Below are 20,480 nucleotides of genomic sequence, written 5' to 3'. Positions count from 1 at the left end.
TCCTGCTGGAGCAATGATGTGAGTTGCATTTCCCTGACTCACAGTTGCAGTAGCAAAACTTGTATTTGGCACAACTGTTATTGTAACCTGGTTGCCAGTAGTCCCTTGGAAAATAGTTGCTGGGCTGTTTGAGATCAATTGGCCTGGCAATATCTGTAAATTAGAAATGGGTACTGTTTGTACTGCCCCTTGGGGTGGCATTGCACCCGGGACCAGCTGAACATTTTGCTGTCCAACTAGCAGCTGCTGAGCTGGAGACTGTCCTTGAACTCCAAAACCTGGTGCCTGGTTATTGGCCATCTGATAAACCACCTGAGGGCTAGGAGCTCTTGCATTGTTAGGTGGAGGAATCTGTGGAGCTGGGAGTATAAGCTTTCCCCCTGGAGTTGAGGGGCCTCTTTTTGGAAGAAGCAGTTGTTTAATCAGACTAGACTCACCGGAGTTAGGCTGGCCAACTCCTGAATTAGGTTGCTGTGACTGAACTTGCATTTGAATCGGCTGTTGTACCTGTACCTGCTGCTGCGATGATGCTGGTGAATGTTGCTGCTGCTGCTGCCTTTTTACAGAAAGCATCTGGCTGACAGTAGGAGGGGGTCCTTGTGACTGAGGTGTGGTAGATGAAGATGACATAACTGTAGGGACTTGATTATTTGTAACTGGACCTGGGGATGGTGAAGAAGATGGAGTAATGCTTGACTGTCCAGTCAACTGGACAGTTTGACCAGCAGGAATAGAAGCTGGATTGGCAAGCACTATCTGATGAATGGCTGGTGCATACGTTTGACCTTGCTGAGCGGGCTGGCTTACAATCACTACACTTTGCTGGGATGGTGGTGGAGGCTGCTGCTGTGACTGCATCGGCTGCTGTACCATGGCAGGTGGAACTTGTTGAGATGGCAGAGGCTTTGGTGCAATATTCTGAAACCCTACCCTAGATGTTGGTGGGTTTTGGACACCTGCAATTGTAACCACTTGCCCAGCTGCTACTTGGAAATTTTGAACTGTGGTGGCAGAAACAATGTTAGATGCAGAGGTGGTAACATACTGCTGTGGTGCTATAATGACTGTATCTTGTTGCTGGTTACCAGCAGAGGACTGCTGAGATGGTGTCTGCCCAGGTTGTGATGATGTGCTGATTAGCTGCTGACCCTGTGAAACTGCTGAACTGCATGCTGGTATGTTTTGTACTCTGCCAAATATATGACCCTGAGGTACAGCTTGCTGAATTACCGTAACAGGAGTGCCTGAAGGTATCTGTCCTGGTACCACTGCATGCAGTGGAGACTGTTGTTGAATTACAGGTTGGTGGTGAAGCAACGTCTGAGAACTAACAACAGTGACAGACGGCTGTTGTCCTGTAGTGCTGTGATTTTGATTTGAAGCTTGTGGTGCTCCTCCTACAGCAATAGTAACAGGAACTGCAGACTGGGGAACAGAGCCCTGTATTACTGCGGCCTTCACTACTTCACAGGATATTGGACCTTTATTCTGTATAACAGTCACTGGAGCATTTTGCTGCTGTGTATGAAGAGAAAGATTTTGTGGGATTCTAGAAACAGTCTGTGCCACAGTATGAACACCTTGAATTGGAAAAGACATCTGTGTTGCTGTCAAAGTTGAAGACTGGTTAAGAGGGGTCCTCTGATAGTGATTTCCTACGCCTGGTAGCCCATGTGGGATTCCTGTTGAAATAAACAGAGTAGAAGTTTGGGAGAAAAAAATTATTTCAAAACACATTAACATAACAAATTTTCAAAAATCCTAGGCTTGAATTTGTTTTTCTATACAAAGCTGTTTCTCTTCCCACTAAACTGCACCTGAATTAATGATGCAGCAACAAAGGCTTGTCAGCTGACTGACAAGTTCACGGGTTACACGTCAAATACTAGAATGGCATATAAGCACATACTGCAATACTGTTCCTAATGTTGTTTAGTGAAATCAATCAAAACACATGGCCTTGACTTCCAAAACTTTCAAAATATTTTCAAAACCTTTTGTCTTTTATTGTAACTTCAGAATCAAGGGAAAATACTTTATATTGAATTAATTTAAAAACCTGCTTGCGAAGGAGACGAAGACACATCAGGAATTGAATCAACCCGGACAACTGGGGTAGACGAAGTTGGTTGCTGCTGATAGTACATCTGAATGGGAAGTGGTATAGCTCTTCTTTTCACTCCTACCACATGTATATGTGCTTGACCATTGTTACTTGGATCCTCTACTCTCTTCACTGTATGATTTGGAAAGACAGTTCTGCCAAACACAACATAAATCTATGTTAATGAACACAATAACTCAATCCTCTTAAAATATTTTTGTTTAACTAACTGCTCTTGTGTGCAGAGTAACTTCACTCATGCATGCATCTTTGCAATACAGCATCTGAGTATTCATCATTAAGGACTAACAGATCCACCAGGTGGCCAAGATGTCATACAAGCTAAGTGAAAACTGTATCTCCAAAAACTACTTTGGAAAGAATTAAAAGGATTATAAGCAGAGAAGGTCCCCTATTAAGTGCCTTGAAATAGAGTTAAATAAAATTACACCAATTCTAAACATTTGTTTAAATTAAAATTCCAAAACCAGACATCTTTCAAACTCAACTTTTCTCAGAAAAATCTAAAGCTAAATGTTAGTACTGAGCACATACAACTGCTTCTTTATTGTTGCATGAATTTTTGTCTTACCGCAGACATTTATAAAATCCAGTTGATGTCAGGATTCCACCTCGAGCTAATTTACTACAGGTAGAGAGGTATTCAGAGTACATTTCTGCTCGAGAGACTGAGCAATCAAGATTCACCTCAAAGTGTGCATTCAACCTGAGGATAAAAAAAAACAACAATGAAGCAAAATATAAAGAGAATACTTTTTCTAAAAGGTTATTAAAACACTTCTATCACAGAGACTTTTGAGACCTGATAACAACATGGAAAATACCATTTTAGTATAGTCTTATCATGTTTGTTCCGTTCTTTTTCTCACTGCTTTTGATTTAACACATAGGACCCCTAACACATGCAGTCCACTTTACATGCAACATCTTACTTACATACGTAATATACAGAATAGTCTCTAGATATGCAGTTTTATTGTATATTCAGAAAGAAAAAAAAAAAGTGTTGCTTGGTGACCTTTCTTCCCCACAACTCCATTCTTATTTCTTTATGATTCTACTTCAGCAAAAGATATACTGAATGCTAGCTAATTCCTCATCAGGAATTTATTTCAAAAATCAACATTTGTATCAAAACCAAGATTTTATTAAGTGATTTGCTAATTCAGTCTTACTTTAAAGAACAAGTAAAACCAGAGATAGAATAACCATCTCAAGCCTGTAATTCTGATAGAGGCAGAAAAGCAGGAGAGAAGGGCTGGAATTCTAAGAGAATATGCACAAATACACATGTTCTCATTCCTGAAGTCCCACACTAGAGAGTCCCATCAATAAAATCCTTGTTCAAGCTGTTGTGCCTAACATTCAGTTTCCAGGGAAAGTATTTGTATCTCCTACAGACCCTTCCCAAGCACACAAATCATGCAACCCCCAAGCAGGATTTTTCATTTTATTTCTTTCAGATCCATTATTCCAACTCAAGAGACATGGGAATGGTTTATGCCCAGCAGCAAATGGAGCTAAGTAACAACTGTCACCTAATGCTCGAGTATCAGTACCAGCACACAGGCTGGTACTGAACAAAATTGTTTTTAATTGTCAGCATTTACTACATAGTGCTAACACTTTGTAAAACTATACTGCATTCTCTGTTGTCAAGTCCTACACTCCCAATATAACTAGATGTTTCAAAAGAGAACAAGCAAATTATTACATTATTTTATTTACGTTCTCTCATAACCAGTAAAAAGTAAGTACAATGCCATTTCTTCTGTAGTTGAGTTACAATTTCATGATTACAAAAACTGAGATCACACAGTATGACAGAAAGCCTAGGTATTAAATTTGGCATGTCCAGTTGGGTATGTCACATTAAACTGACACACTGTCACTGGTACCAGTGAACTGAAGGCATTCAGGACTTACAATGGTGAAATGGGATCTGTGATTAGCACGTTACTGTCACACATGATTACCTTACAAAGACTCAGGCTAAGCTGGTTAATAATATATCCAGGACGGTCAGTATAAATACCTTGTCCTTCTGCTGCTTCCAAGAGACAGTAACTCTTCTAAATTTTACTGTCATGATTTACTCATTTTCCTGACTACGAATTAATGTCTAAAACATACCATGAAAATTTACATGAATGCAAGACACTCCATGTTAGCATTGATACTAGCAATGACAACACTGCTAACAATGACAACATTGACACTCCTCTGCTCTCAACTGCATTTTTTTTTTGGAAGCACAGACAGTATTTAAAGAGAATTTTCAGGAGTGGATTTTAATTTTTATTTTTCACTACCTATACCTACGTATGTCTAATCAAAAGAAAGTTATGTACACAATAGTGAGCAACACTGACAGCTGCAGAAGTACACAGAATCAGAAACAAAGCAGATATTCCAAATCTTCCTGATACAATGCCCTATGCCTGATACAATGCCCTATGTTTGCTTCATTATTTTCTGTAATTTTATGGTATTGCACAGTTGCAGCATGGTACCTACCCATACTTATTTTAAAAGTCAAAACTTCTATTTTACACTTTTTACGAAGTACAAAATTCACGCCTATAACTATATGACTGAAAGTTACATGTGTAGTGTTCTCCATAGTCAATAGAGAGAAGGTGGCACCAGAAGTTAACTCGTATCTCATAAAAAATCCAAGCACTTGAAGGCGATTCATTTTACTACTGGGGGAATCTCCCACTTCATTAACTAAAAAGGCAATTTAGAAAACTAACTTTGGCTAGAGACCAACTTGCAGACACTTGAATTGAGCTGCAGTGATTCAAACTTGAAGTATCCCTGTTTAAATGTGTAAATGTGAAATTTCTCAGTCTTTTAGCAATGCACACTAACAATACTCTGCAGTGTGTAAACAGTAGCATGGAAACATCAGTTGTTTGGCCAGCAAAACCTGCAACATTTCCTCTATACAGTCAAAGCTTTGCTGGAAGTGTAAGTAAAACTACATCATGACTTAAAGCACTAAGCTTTGACAAATTCTATCCAGTTTATCTTGAAGACCCTTGTCTGATCAGAAAGACAAGTGATGCTGCTTAGCAATTCAGAAAACAAAAATAAAGATCAGAGTTAAAAATCCTATTACAGTCTATTCTAAGAGAAAAAAACAACTAATTTCAAGTATCAGCTACCAAAGAGTAAATATTCTGGTTAAGTGCTTTCTTTCATATTTCTTCAAAGGAACGACAAAATTGTTTCCATTATACTTTTCAGAAAAGTATGTCTAACAGGAAATGGAAACAAGCGTGACAGATGAATACAGGCATTTTTAGTTTTTTCCTCATTAAGTTATTTTAATAGAACTATACACTTACCACTGACATGCAAATTTCTCGCTGTCTATTTCTACTATTCCTGGTGGTGGAGCAACATGTGGTGCTGTCCTAGAGGCTGTGGAGAATGAAGGGAAGAAGAAAACAAAACAAAACAAACAAATTTGCTGAGATTATTTTTGCTCCCTTGAATGAAGGACTTCAACTCCATGACTTTCACTGGTATAGTTTCTCCTGTTTGTTAGAAAGGAAGGATCCAGCTAAGAAAATCACAAAGGTGCACTAAGCAGACTAAGTATTTGCACCATAATTTCCCACAGTGAAGCAGTGCATGGTGGGCCAGAGCCACCACGGAAGTGCAAAGATGATGTAAACACTTTGTCAGCTACAGTTTCCAGATTCAAGATCATGATCTCAGCACTTTAGGGTACTGATCATGATTTAAGAGTGGTACAATACTCCACCAGAACATGCATAAACACACAGCAATTATTTTTCCAATTCCTAGTGGAAACAAACACAACATAAAGAATTTTGCTGCGATGTCACACCAGTTCTTTCTATCCACCCTTGTTCATCCCTTGGACACTTTCTTTTCCAGTGACTTTTCACTGTGTTATCTGCCTGCATTCCAGAATGTCCTTGTTTGAGCTTAGACATGCAAGCCACTGTCTGTCTTAATTATTCTTTCTCCATTTTTCCCCCAGAAAGAACAGCTATGTTCCATCTTGTGTACACCTAAGGTATCCTGCTATGTGCTTTTATTAGAAAAGAAAGAATGTGGTACATATGCTGCTCTCCTTGACCAAGAATAGCTGTGCCGTCAACTTCCAAAGTGCCATGTATTTTAATACCAAAATAAAACTTAAAAAAATACTCATAATTACAGTTTAATTTATAATTAAGAAAACATTTTTCAGGCTTTAAACACCAGCTAAAATTTTGTTGATGTAACAGTAAGCTGCTTAGCAGCTTCAATAGAGGCATGATGCTGTGTCTATCTCATCTTTGCAATTCTATCAAATGCTATATATTCGTAACAAATAATATTCTGTGTAAAACACAAAAGAAAACAGGCCCCTAATTCTCTGCAAATCGTGGGAATGATCTAGAATGGGTGCTTTTTCTTCCCACTGAAAAAGCCAAAATAAGGAATATACATAACTTTCAGTAAATTTTCAGATTAGCAACTGAAAAGCATTATTTTCAAGCTTGTTTCACACCAGTTTTGGCTAACGCAGCTTTATATTTACTTTGTGAACAAGTGCCTGACAAAGATACCATATGTTATGCACAATGCTCTACTTATTTACACAAACTAATCAGAAATCTACAGAAGACAAAAACCATACATGCCATATAGGAAATTTTGCAGAAGAGTGGGTTCTCTTGCAGCGGCACTAACCTGGGACACCTGTTGCATGGGTCTGTGAAGAACCATGATCCATTACTTGTGGTCTGACATCAGGTACTCCTTGCTGGCTAATGCACTGATGCTCAATGAGTTTTACAGCAGTAAGTGCATCAGGTCCAAACATCTGGATGTCCATAGAAACCAGACATACTAATGTATCTAAAGCATTAAATGTAAAACCGACAATAACATTAGGACAAGACAAATTAATGTTTTTAAATTTCTGTGTGTTGAAAGAAAACAAGTCTGCATGCTTTTGTAGATTTTTTACACACTTTTTTCATGGCATTAAAGAAAACACCAGAAAAACCCCAAACAACAAAAAACTACTTCAAAAGATTTCGCTTCCCTAGTTATTAGCATCATCAGTCTCTTGAGGACAGAAAAGAGTAAATTTTAGCAAAACTTCCTATTCTAATATCCATCCCTAAGCTGCACCCACATGCAGTCAAGCCACATTTTTAACTACGGAACATGACATATTTTTAAGTCTTTTTTTCTAAATATGTCAGAGTAATAGGTTTTCCCTCTCTCTTACCTATGCTCTTCTCGACTTTAGCAATCTTTGAGCAGGCCACTTCTCCCATTTCTGTGAGCATGTACAGCACCTCAAGTGCTGAGATTACAAGCAGCACATCTGGCAGAGTGAGATGACATATGATCTCTTTATAGGATTCTTGATCCACATATTCACAAATCAAGACACCATTATCTTCAGCCTTACAAAGATTTGCCAGGATTTCCATGCCTGAAGACCAAATACAAAATAGTTTCAAACAGCAATAACTACAATTCTAATACAGCAGTAGAAGAGCTGGGGAGCTTACCTCTCATTTTTAAAAATCTATCCCTTGACATGAGGCATTTTGTAACAGTGTGAAACATTAGATGAGTAGTTTTGAAATCAACAGGATCCAAAAGAAGCTGATGAGAAAGAAAGAAAAAAAAAATCTATGACTAAGACTATCCATATAGTACTAATGGCTCAAATCCTTAAATTTGCATGTCAAACCAGAAGACTCAAAAGTGTTGAAATGACATTCATGTTCACAAAAACAGAACATCGTAAGCTTTTTATTGTAGTGGGCATTTTGAGCCCCGTCCTCCATTTCTGCTCTGAAGCAGCAGACTAATTTACACTTTCTAGTAGTTTGTAACTTTATTCCCAGGCAGTAAAGAGTATACACCAATGTATTTTAATATCCAACAAAGCAACTTAGAAAATTACAAACATTCCTTCCCAAATGCTGTCATGATTGTTCATGCTGTTTCTATCTACTTCTGCTTCGCAACTCTCATGCGTTATAATATGTAACACGCTCTCTTATTCAAGAGAAGCTGGATACACGCAAAGTGAAATAATTTTTTTTATATTCAGCAGTGGACCAGTACTTCAAGTCTCATTCTCTGATACCTACCCATTTAACTTGCCTGTTATATTTTAAAATATATGGAATATCTGAACATATCTACCTATAAGATATGTATGATTTACCTACACAGTTGATATGACATATAGAAACAGTGTATTTGATTACATTCAAACCTTTTTCAAGAGAAAAGGATGCTTCACATGATTCAGGTGGTACACCCAGTGGCATATCACTAGCCTACTGGTACACCACTGCACACAGCATAAAAGCCTCTATGACTCCCTTTCTCAACATGCTATTTTCAAATTCTTACCAAAGGTTATAAGTGAAAAAGTTGGTGTACACTCTGCAGGATTTAACTAAATTCCTTTCTTCTCTCTGGGAAACTCAACTGAAAATTATGCACTATGATTATCTTGAATCTCCCTATCCTCCTCCATGAGATTGTATTTAAGCAAACTGACACATACAGTCTGTATTTTTGGTTTGGTCCTGAATAACTGTTTTCAAATTGCTATTTACAAATTCAGAGAATATTTCCTGCTTCATCAAATGATCAAGGAAAAAAACTAATTACTTTAATTAACACTAATGTAATGCTTTTATCAAATTATATTTTAATTGTTCTGTTTTGAAGCACATTACCTCTGCTGCAATATTTCCCAGCGTGTCAAGCCCCAGCTGCCGTAGAGAAATAAAATGACTGTGAGCAGAGAGGAGCAGGAACCGAAGACAAGTACGATTAGCTGCCAGAAGTTTAACATTTCCCTCTTCAAAAGAAAGATTACGTAAAATCACTGCGATCTGAAGCACACGCTGCCCTTCAATATCATTAATGCCCAATTTGCGAGGTGGATGAAATAAGGATTCCCAAATCCAGTCTTCTGATGAAATATCTACAAAGTAAGTAAGTAAATTTTAGTCCTTCCTTTACTACATTTACCAACATGTATTAACATTAGTTGAGATGTCTCACCTTGAGATTTGCTTCTGTCAGAAATTAGATCACGAACTTCAATATCCTCAACAATATCCTTCCAAAACTGAAGAAAGAATTAAAAATACACTTAATTTCTATGGGATTATAATTTTTAAAATATTTTTACTTCTATTACCTTAAAATATTTTAAAAATATGAAAAGGATTATTCTTTAAATATTTCCTAGTACCCTGATTCATCTAATTGTAATATTTTTCACTCACAGGATGATACGTGAGAAGTTTACTTTACATTAAGAAACTCTCCCTCTCAGACATCAGAAGAGTGCATTTATGATCAACCACCACTATCACAGAAGTACTTTGCTGAAGCACATACTGAAACCAAATGGATAGAATTTTCCAAAAACTAGAAATGCCCTAAGTGCAAAAAAAGTACAGTTCATCCTCCTTCACCCTCCTACAAACAGTGAACTGAAGCAGATGGTCACTCCTCTCAGTTTCAAAAGACTTCAGCTTCTGTTAGAAGTATAGCAGTCAGATTTCTATCTGGAGAGACTTTTTTAAAGCTTCTGCAATGTTTTCCACATCATCAACATCACCAAAAACCTTTATAAGTTCAAGCAAAACAGAAAGCTTCAGCAGAGTGGAATTCAAATTACATTACAAATTATATGGTCTGATTTGTAAATTGATGTTATGTTGCTAGTCCTGTTGAAATTCAGTAATTACTCAAGGCATCAAGCTAATAAGAAACCTCGTTGTGAAGCATATTAATATATCTAATTATATATACATTCTAATGTGTACATTATAATAAAAATATAAACACTTCTTTGGTTAATAAAAATGTATACATTCCTTTGACTCGCTAATAAAATGAAGCTCCTCTTTTGGCTACAGTCACAAAATAAAACCACAAATAAATCTAGATAAAAAGGGAAGGATGGGAAGTACAACCAGCTGAACAGCAGGAGACATTCTGTTATGCAAATGTAATTACTAAATTACAGCATTCATACCAAGCTTGACACTATTATTTTCTTGAAAAATAGAATGCTACAGATTTTCTAAATTGGAAAGAAAAAATTTATTTTCCACTGCAATGCTGCTAAATGACATCCAAGTGCTGTTTAGTAAAGAGCATTACTTGCACACAATGGATTATTACCTCATTTTAGCAAAGACAAGAACAGTCAGACAAAAATCTAACTTCTTACTGTTTGTGACAAACACATTTTTCTAATTAAAACTGAGGCTATCATCGACAAGACCCAGGCATGCAGGTAAAATCTGCAGAATGTACTTCATTTTGAGCTGCCTTTACTTTTAGAGAAGTAGATTATTTAAGGAACAGCCTCAAGTAATTATTTTAAAAGGCACACAGAAGTACTGTCTGGAAATTTACTAGTCAGTACACGCTTAACTTTAGGATGCTTTTTTTTGCTATTAAATAGCAATACTTAAAGTCTTCAACTTCAACCTGAAGCCCTTTGGAAGAGGCCAAGTCAACTACAATACAATGTTAAAACTGCTGTCACACATCAAATGTTAGACATCATCACATTTTTCTAGCTGAATTGTCCAGTAATCTACTTTTCACCTCTTCATAGTTAAGTCTAGGGTCAAAATGAAACACTGAAAAACCTCTGAAAACATAAAGTCATATAGGAATAAATTTTTCTATCTGGAGGTCAAATCGTCCTGGACATGCTTTCCAAGGCATGGAAATGAGGATTTAATTATTTTGCATATGAAGACACTACAGACACTGCTAAAGTTAAAGCCTCAAAGTTCTAAGGCTGAAGATGAGCACAGGAACACATTGCTGGAAAACATCTCATCTAAAACTTGTAGAATAAACAGATCCATACTAGTTGCTTTAAGTGAGAAAGCCTCCCCTTCCTAAGTGAGCAGTCTGTTAAACAATACTTCTTGTTAGCTCAGATAAGATTACCTTTTCCAGAAAAGAACCGAACATGCCTTCTTTCTGTAAGTTAAAGACAGATACAGCAAGGCATCAAATAAAGTTTACTTCCACATAACTGTTATTCTTCAAATTGTTTCATTATACAGTCATGCTGTGAGCATAAGATGCAAACCACTTAAACTGGAGAAATTTTGCCTCAGGATTACCTAGAGTGCATGCATGAGTCCCATTACCTATGGGAAGCACACCAGAACAGCCTCAGGTCCTCTGAGTCCTAGAAATGTGGAAAGGCTCTTAAAGCTCTAAGGAGGAGAATCTGGAGGGTAATACATAAATATGCTGACAATACAACTTCAGGACGAACAATTTTTAAAGATACGTAATTTTTTCCTCTCTCTTCTACATACAGAAGCACTGTGGGTGATGATGCTCACTAAGAACACATTTTACATGTGGAAGTGTCCCAGAGCTTGCTAAAAACTGTAGGTTTGCATTTCCAAAGCCTGCACCTGTCAGGGGTGCTTCAGCAACTATGAAATGCCTACTGCAGTAGCCAACCAGGCTTCCTGTGAGCACTTCAAAAATTTTAAGATTTCAAACATTCTGCAGAAGTTCCACCAATATAACCAAAAAACCTCAGAAATATTATCCTACATCCTCCATTCAACAAGCAAGTAACTTAAACTGCTTATTGGTAAGTAATCTGTTCAGAAATCCCAGCAGCTAAGACACATGGTATTACATGTGGCATTTAATGGATCTATTTTAGAGATGGGTTAACTATAGATGGGTCAGGATTTCCCAGGCCTTTAGCTGTTGACAAGCATGTTGCAGCAATGGATGTACTGATGGACGCCTAATAAGTGTTTATCACTCTACTGAGATCCAAAACACTGGAAAGCTTCACCATAGGTAGCAGAGGTGAGCTCCAAGCCAAAGAAAGAGGCATCTGTCTCCGATATTTAGAAGGGAGAGTCAACTACATCCCTCAGAAAAGTTACTATTCTCTTCAGGGAATGACAACCAACTTGAAGCAATATTCTTGTACACTGACTGTACAGCCATGTAAGGAAGTAAAAAGGTGCAGTCAGCTTGGTCTATGACAATCACAGCCTCAATCAAACTGTCAGGAATAAAATAAATTGTCCAAACATTTAGAAAAACATGGGTTTTTTGAGAGATGCTGATACTTCACATAAACAGAAATAAACAAGAGAGGATGAAAAAGTGAAGTTCTTTATCAATGGCTATTCCTATACATACGTATTTTAGATCACAGTAACACACTGGTAATAGGAATAAAAAGCTAAAACTTGGAAGCAAACAAACAATGCTTAACTATGTGACCTTAGATGCCAAGAGACAATGGACAAAGGTAAGGGACTTTATTCACAACTTGATTCACATGCACAATGTGATTACTGTAGTCAAGCTCTTTTGGAAAAAAGATGCACAGGATTATGCAGAAGTCACTGAAAATCAGATTAACCAAATTATTGTCCATAAAAACAATGCACATTTGAGTCCACAAATAACAGAATGTACCAATGACCATGAATACTTATTCAAGAAAAATATGAGAGCAACCGGAAACAAGTCAGCTGGATATCCTTGTGAGATACAAATGAGGTGACATTTGAGAAGTATTTCAGGCATTTAAATGCATAAGGATCTCTCTCAACACACTGAGAAAGACTGAAAGAATAAATGCACAATAAAGATTTTTTAAATGAAATTTATAAAAAGAATGAGAAATAACAAATGAAATAATGAAAGAAAGCAAGCAATAATACAAAGCAATACAAGCAATACAAAGCAATAAAGAAAGCACAAAAATGGAATAAGCATGGATTTTGGAACTATACAGGTAGAAGAAGCCTCATGAAGCCCAAGAACATGAAAAGAAGATGCTTAAAGTAAACAGAAAATAATGATGCAAGAAGAAACTGGACGCAATTATTCATATACTACCTCAGCAGGCAGCTGCTGGAGATATGAAAGAAATACCTGGAAAAAACAACTAAATCTATCTGACTATAAGGGTGAAAGAAAAATTGGCTTCATCCTGGCTCAAACCAGGACATACCTAAACAAGCCACTCTTGAAAGACAAACTATACTCCTAAGTGAACCTTGCTAACATGAAAAAATGTGAAGAGAAATGAAACAGTTAATACAGGAAAGCTTCCAGAGTAGATGAGAAAACATCGGATCAGGATGTCACTGGAGCTTGGAGGTATGGATGACAAAACACGAAAAGGTACAAGATAAATGGAAAAATGCCAGTTGTTTCAATCCTTAAGTAAGAACATCTAGTCATCCCAACCAAGTAGAGATTTAAGCTTACTGCCAGTGCCAGGAAAAACAGGGGAAAAAATAACAAATTAACACAGCTGTAAGGGATAACAGTATGTTCAACTAAAATGGTATTAAAATTCTGATAACTAATGGAACAGATTCACTAACTAGGACATTTCATTCAGTTTAGAGGTAAGCATAGTAGAAAGTTAGAAATTTTATAGTGCTGCAGAGAAGATAATGGAAATTTTGTAATTTCTAAACAGTTTTTATAATGCATTAAGGACTAGGGGGAAGGAAAGAAAATACACTTTATTCCCTCAAAGTTTAGTATAAATAAACATGTTGTTTTCCCTCTTTATATTCAACTGGAACAGCAGAGACATTGGAGGACAAAGGAAAATAAACAAGTTCCTTTGCTCATGAATATGACATTACCAACCTAGTAGACTGTTCTGAAAAAAACTGTGATACTAAGTAAAGTAGAATGATTTGAAGTCAAAATTAGAAAATAGAAGAATATAATAATCGAAGTACTGGTGCTGAAACAATTGAAAAATTCTTTATGATAAATTAATACAGAACTCAAGAGCTGACTGAATGAATACCACCCAACCCATACTTATTGCGTAGATATTTAACAGTAGGAGAAATACTAACGGTGATGCTGAACCACTCCTAGTGTGCAATGAATGAAGAGAAAAAATAATAAGGAAAAACATATGGCCATTTTCTTCATTGAAAACTAATTTAATAATAGTAGTACGATTAAGAGACTAAATCAAGCTTATTTTAAGTAAACATTAAAAACTTACACAAAACATTTTAGTATAAACACATGCTTCTAAAATTACCCAATGTCTGTATACAGACTTTGAAATACAGAAACTGAATGCCTATATAAAATCTAAAGTTCCAAGTTTATGTGCATATATTTTAATAAGCAGAAGGAGCAGCTTGGGGAAAAAAAAAGAGTAAGAGCAGTCACATAGATGAAATGTCAAATATTCTTAACATACCTCATAGATCATTTGTATTTGTTTCAATGCATTTGAAAACCTACTTTCAGCTAACAAAGACTAGGAGGGTTTGATTGGCTGGTTGGGTTTTTTTGCATAAAACCAATATACCAAAACTTAAACATTAAATTGCGAAGAATCCAAGTTTATTATTCCTCTCTGAGTCCTGACTTTAACCCTAAAAATAATTTTCAGAACAGCTTCAAGATTCCCGATATCCCTCAGCCACCCCGCCAACCCCTAAATTCCAACACATGAAAAATCCACTGTGGCCTGAGGGCAATGTTTATGAAGTCAACAGAATTTCTATCAATTAATTACTAAATAGTTTAGAATTCATCTGTTTAAGTAACTCCTTTTCTCACCCTAATTTCTATGAATCTTTACCATTATTTTGTTCATGTCACCAATATTTTAAGTAATAATTCCGTATTTTTTCTCTCCCACACAAAAACTCTCCTCTATTTTCATCTTTACAAAAATTTATCATCTGCTGTCACTATAACAGAGAAACAAACTGGAACAATAACTTGCATTCAAGACACAAACTGGCAGCAAAGTAAAAACCACCCAAACAAATAAATATATTTTTTTTAAATAATGTGAACAGTAAAAGGGACACACATTCAATAGCCATTCTATTAATCTTAAAGTTTTAAAAGCAAATTTTAAAAAACAGATAGGCAAAACACTATGTTATGAAGCTCCCATAATGCAACCCTTGATTTCTGTTTTGACACAGTCACAGCTGCAATATAAATTACTTCCAGCACTAGGGTCAAACAAATACTTGGAAGTAAGATGTTCTGAAAAATCTGGACTTTCAGCATTAGAGATATTTTTAGATTTGGTGTTGGTTTCTGATGTGCTTTCAAGCAGTATTTCACTGCAAAGTGGTACTATACATCTTGCAATGTTTAAAAATAGATCTTGGAGAGCAACCAAGCTTCTTATTAGTAAACCTCATGGCAGTTACAGTGGTTCTACTTAACACTTCATTAAAAACATTTAACAGAATCATCTGTCCTTATCTATCACAATTACTTCAATTTATATAATTAATGAACATATAATAAGTTAGAATTCTGTGTAACTTTAAATGTTTACAGATCTAGACATGGTGCTTGTTGCTGCTGTAGATCAGCAACAGTCTGTGACAGTTCAGGGTGAAGTAAACATAGCAATGCTAAGTGCTTTAAAAGTAAACCAAAACACAAACTACAGTACTTCTGCATGTATTTTTCAATGGAACAAGGAAACAAATACTGTGAAGCATTAGTTTTTACATTTACCTTTAGCACATTTGAACCGTATTTTCAAGTTCATATACTAACAAATACAAGAGCTTACCTTTTCTGTTTTTAACTTTACCTAGGACACTTTTGTTAGGCATTTCAGCACTACTTATAATTTCACTAACACCACTATGGTCCAACTTGTCCCAAAACTGTCCCAAACAGAAGATAAATGGGAAAAGCTTCTAATAAATATTTCTCTATAATACTAGTAAGACATCTCAGCATATGAGGACGTTAAAAAAATGAGTAGCAACCTGGCTTTGAGTTCAGAGGGAACTCAGTAGCTTATCTCTTCATGCTTTTACTTGGTAAAAAGCCTAAGTCTTCAAAATATATTTTAATCTAGCTTTCTTCCATTGTAGCCACACAAATCATCACCTGAAATCCTATCTAAGGAAATTGTGTAACATAGCAAATATGCTGAAATGTCAAACCTCTTTCATCTATAATACATTTCATGCTTTCATTCAGCTCAAAATGCTCACCTAGAATAAAGAGGAAGTACTTATATATAAAAAATTTAGTTATATTTTAACCTGATTTCATTACTTGTACAGTAGATCATGCCCTCTAGTGGAAAGATTAAAAAAACTTGTGCAAAACCAAAAACTGAAACAAAGTGGCAACATTACTAACTCACTTCAATTTGTTCCATGTTTTTTATATTACGGACTTAACTTTCATAATCTAGAATGTTTCCTTGCTGATCATGGCATTGTTTTCTCTTGCTAAATATGTTGGCCAGTTTTGGCATTATTTTACTCTTGCTAAATCAGTTGTCATTTCCCTCACACATACTAGTTTTCTTAAAAGAGAAACACAGAACTTCTTTATTCATTTGCCTACAGCTATTTTTTCTCAATAGATTTCTTCCCCCATATTATGACGACTGTGATATAGTGTACTATTACATTTAAATCAAAGGAATAAAGTTGAGAGAAATATGACAGTCTATCTGACAATTTATATCTTTGTAAAGGATTTGATACCCACCATATGCAGTTCAAAATTATTTTCATAATTTTTGGTTACCTTAACAAAATCTCTATCAGTTTTCTCCTTCCATTCTTCTCCAAATACAGCCGAAAATGATCCTAAAGCTTTAAGCACAAAAAGCAGAATTTAGTAAAATAAGAAATTAACATTTTTGTCTGACTTTTTACTAATTCATAAACTAAATATTCAACGCACTATAGACTCTTCCAGTATTTCCTTTTCATTAAAAGAAGACCTGTACTAAACTGCATAAACCAACTGAAATTTCTGTAGTAACTTAATTAACTGGTTCTGCAGTTTTACAGCTTAAATTGAGAATAAGCAGTCCATAAAGAATGGACTAGTTTATGAACCTTTTAAAAAACACATAAGAAACTTTTCCACAGCTCTTTTCCACGAGTCAAGATGACTGCTCAGTTCCCAACCTCACATCAACAACTGTTTTCCATGTGCACAATATAAGCTGTAAATGCTATTTTTGTAATTAGAAAAATTCCCACTTATGTTTTCTAAAAAATATAATAGTAGCAGTGAGATTTTGACAGCATTCAGCTGCAAGTCAGCATCTAAACAGGAAATGTAAAGGATGTTCTTGAGTGTTTGGTGGAGCCATTGCCACAATTTTTCTAATTGTCACTCCTTGAAAGCAGCAAAGATTCAGTTAATCCAAAAATAAACTGTATTGCAATAGTTCAGTAATGAACATGACCCATCTAAATTACACTTAACGTTTCTTGTTAATAATGTTTTATTCTTGTGAACAAAATGCTGCAAATCTGAATTCCAAGACTACAGCAGCTTTCACCTCAGAGAATCCAAACCAAGGCTTATGCAGTATTTCATACAGAAAATACTATATACCCCCAAACCCTTGGGGCTACCCTATCACAACCAGTATAATTCTCATCTCAAACTTCAATGGAGGGAAAAAGCATCTGGAGAAATTTATCTAGAAGCAGTGCATTATAAATACTAACAATGGTAAAACCTTAATTATAGACAAGGCAAATCTAAAACCCCCATTAAATGACGTTTATCAGCTATCATTTATTTACACCTCAAATTCTCATGTCAGTACTCTCATAATACCTGATTTTGCTAATCACAGATCATTTAACCACCGAAGTCGACAGATTTACCTTCGCTATTTATAATATAATGCATGCAAGCATTTCAATAAAAGCTTCATGCTTCAAAGTAAACACACTCCCCTTTTCTTTCCCCAATTTGTCCCCCTAATGCTGCTAGGACACTCTCTGGATTTATCCAGAAGACATAATTAAGTAAGGTAAGTATGAAGCTTTCCCCAGGGAATGAAAAGAGCAAGCCCCATTACAGGACCATCATTCCTCTTGACTTCACTCAAATATTTTTCAATATAAGAAATACTAATACAGACTAGCTACAGAAAAAGCCTGTGTGAGTCCAAGGTGCGAACTGGAGAGAACACTGCCTACTTTTGCAGCATCAAAAAAATAATGAAATTGCAAGACAAAACTTGATTCAATTAATCATAAATTTCTAAGTCCACAGAATTTCCAACAGGTGAGTAGACGGCAAACTCAAAAATCCAGAGAAGCATCCTGGAATCACTAAAATGCAGGACCAAGTTTTCACTGTAGCTTCCTTTCAAATATTTTTCTTTGAAAGTTCTTGTGACTCGGGTAGATACAGACACTAAATGACTGAAATCTAACCACATCTGGAAGGCACAGGTACAAGTAAAAACATGAGAGAATCTGGGGAACACTGACACAATACTGAAGGGAGAAGAGGGAGGCTACAAATGATTGTATATGAAAAGAAACAAAGCTGTACACAATGTCTAATACTGATTCTTCACCAGAATTTTAAAAAAGAATTTCTGACATACCATACTATGTTTATGCTTACACATGTAAAGCAGATTTATATTCAGACAGGATCATCTGTACTAGCAAACTTAAATATATTTATCTGAAAAAGCTGATTTCAACAATTTTTTATGTTGGTAATTTCCTAAATTAAGTATATATATAAAAAAATCAGTATACAAAGCTAGCAAATACTTCCTCCTTGCCATCACAAGTCAGGAGCTATGCTGTTGTGATTTTAGGATTTTTGGGATACCTTATTCCCCACCCCCCCCATCCTTGACAGAAAGCCAAACAAGCAATTTACAAGAAATAACTTGGCATGGAGCTCCAACTAACAAGTCAAACTGAAGAATTCATTTCACATACTTAGGTATTTTGATGGAACAGACTCTTTTAAATTCATGTGCTAACACCTTACATAATTCTGATTAAGATTTTTATCCATTCAGTTTTGTATTCTGAATTTCACTACAGTTGAGCATGTAGTGAATTATCAGTGTAAAAAATCTTATTGGGTCATTGTTTTCAACTGCCTGTGAAAAAAAATTTCATTTGTGACTGCTACTAGAAAAGAATTATGAAAAGTCAGTATGATCCTGCAAATTCAGAAAAAAAACCCAATTAAACATTACAAGCAGATGGAATACAACGCTCTATACTTGAGCACATTGAGCAATTAAACTCTATCATTGAAAAAATAATTCTTACTTTGTACTGAATTGTTAAATATCCCTGTTTTAAATTACCTAAAAAGTATTTGTAATGGCTGATAAAAACTAAGTGTGGACAAGGTAAAAAGAAAAATTAAGTATATTACAGTGCAATAAAGCATAATATAATGTAATAGAATAATAAACAGTAAATTATAATATTATAACGATTATATAATATATTCTACTATAATTATGATTTAATAAAATAATAAATAATACACTTTTTTATTACCAAGGATTGTCAAAGATGCTACAACAGATACTGACTCCTTCTGTTGCATAAATGGCATATACTTACTGTCATCAAACACCCCAGCATTTGCAAGCAGTAAAGTGATGATTTTAGGGTCCTTTTCAAGTTGCATAACATGCTTGCTTTCATTTGAAAGAAGAGTGCATACATTAATTGCAAAGTCCACTTCATTTGGGAGTCCAGATAACAGTGAAAGCACCAGTTTATTATAGTCATTTGGTGAGTTAAAGTCCATAGACAGCCCATAGCTTTGACGAAGGTAATCTAAATTAAAAAAATAAAATTAAAATAACATCTTCACAGCTAAACTAATCAATATTCAGATGGTACATGAAGGAATACTAATATGAATTACATGTTTTTCAGAAACATTAGTAAGTTATTGAGGGTTTTAACATGTTTTAATAATATTCCAATTTAGCTACACACTATTTCTGTAGTCTGTCAAAATATACTTACACATACTCATGGAAAAAAAATACTACTTTTCCACAAAGATTTACCTGACACACTGTGTTGCTGGTAGTTATAGGAAGTTGGAATTGCACCAATAGGAAGTTGTGGCTTTGGATTGCCTGGTTGTACCTCATCATCCTCCTCCCCAAAATGATGGACTTTTTCATACTTTTCTAGATAACTAGAATAAAAAAGCAAATATTTTTTACATATATATAGTACAAATAAATCCTTCATCCTCCAACTGCTGAACTGCCAAAGGAAATAAATGGTACAAACGTGGATTTACTGGAAACAATAGTTGAAGTGTTGTAAAACATAAAACGTGAGTCAGACTGACAATAGGCAATACAGAAAATGCAGATATGTGGAATTACGGATTTAGGTATTAAATTTCTTCACATTTCTCAACAACAATCCCTAGATAAATTGCAACCCACTGAGCCCTCTTGTGACTAGATCAATTCTTCCCAAATCAGCTTTTGCTACTCAAGGTAACT

At 35.5% G+C, this 20,480-nt stretch overlaps 1 protein-coding gene across 1 annotated transcript in view; it reads right to left on the bottom strand.

Moving 5' to 3' along the window:
* Positions 1–20,480, bottom strand: part of ARID2 (AT rich interactive domain 2 (ARID, RFX-like)) — a 102,338-nt gene that overhangs the window by 23,045 nt on the left and 58,813 nt on the right. Inside the window, exons 4-15 of the mRNA XM_010006287.1 lie at positions 20,028–20,161; positions 19,570–19,788; positions 16,739–16,806; positions 9,200–9,266; positions 8,869–9,119; positions 7,678–7,774; positions 7,389–7,598; positions 6,842–7,009; positions 5,479–5,554; positions 2,697–2,831; positions 2,060–2,259; positions 5–1,682 (exon numbers count right to left, since the gene is read on the bottom strand). Of these exons, the coding sequence (XP_010004589.1) occupies positions 5–1,682; positions 2,060–2,259; positions 2,697–2,831; positions 5,479–5,554; positions 6,842–7,009; positions 7,389–7,598; positions 7,678–7,774; positions 8,869–9,119; positions 9,200–9,266; positions 16,739–16,806; positions 19,570–19,788; positions 20,028–20,161 (3,303 nt within the window). The remainder of the gene's footprint in view (positions 1–4; positions 1,683–2,059; positions 2,260–2,696; positions 2,832–5,478; positions 5,555–6,841; positions 7,010–7,388; positions 7,599–7,677; positions 7,775–8,868; positions 9,120–9,199; positions 9,267–16,738; positions 16,807–19,569; positions 19,789–20,027; positions 20,162–20,480) is intronic.

Source organism: Chaetura pelagica, unplaced genomic scaffold, assembly GCF_000747805.2.
Source record: "Chaetura pelagica isolate M959 unplaced genomic scaffold, ChaPel_1.0 scaffold108, whole genome shotgun sequence".
Lineage (NCBI taxonomy): Eukaryota > Metazoa > Chordata > Aves > Apodiformes > Apodidae > Chaetura > Chaetura pelagica.
Note: the sequence above shows the minus strand (reverse complement) of the source record. Positions and strands in the feature narration are given on the sequence as shown.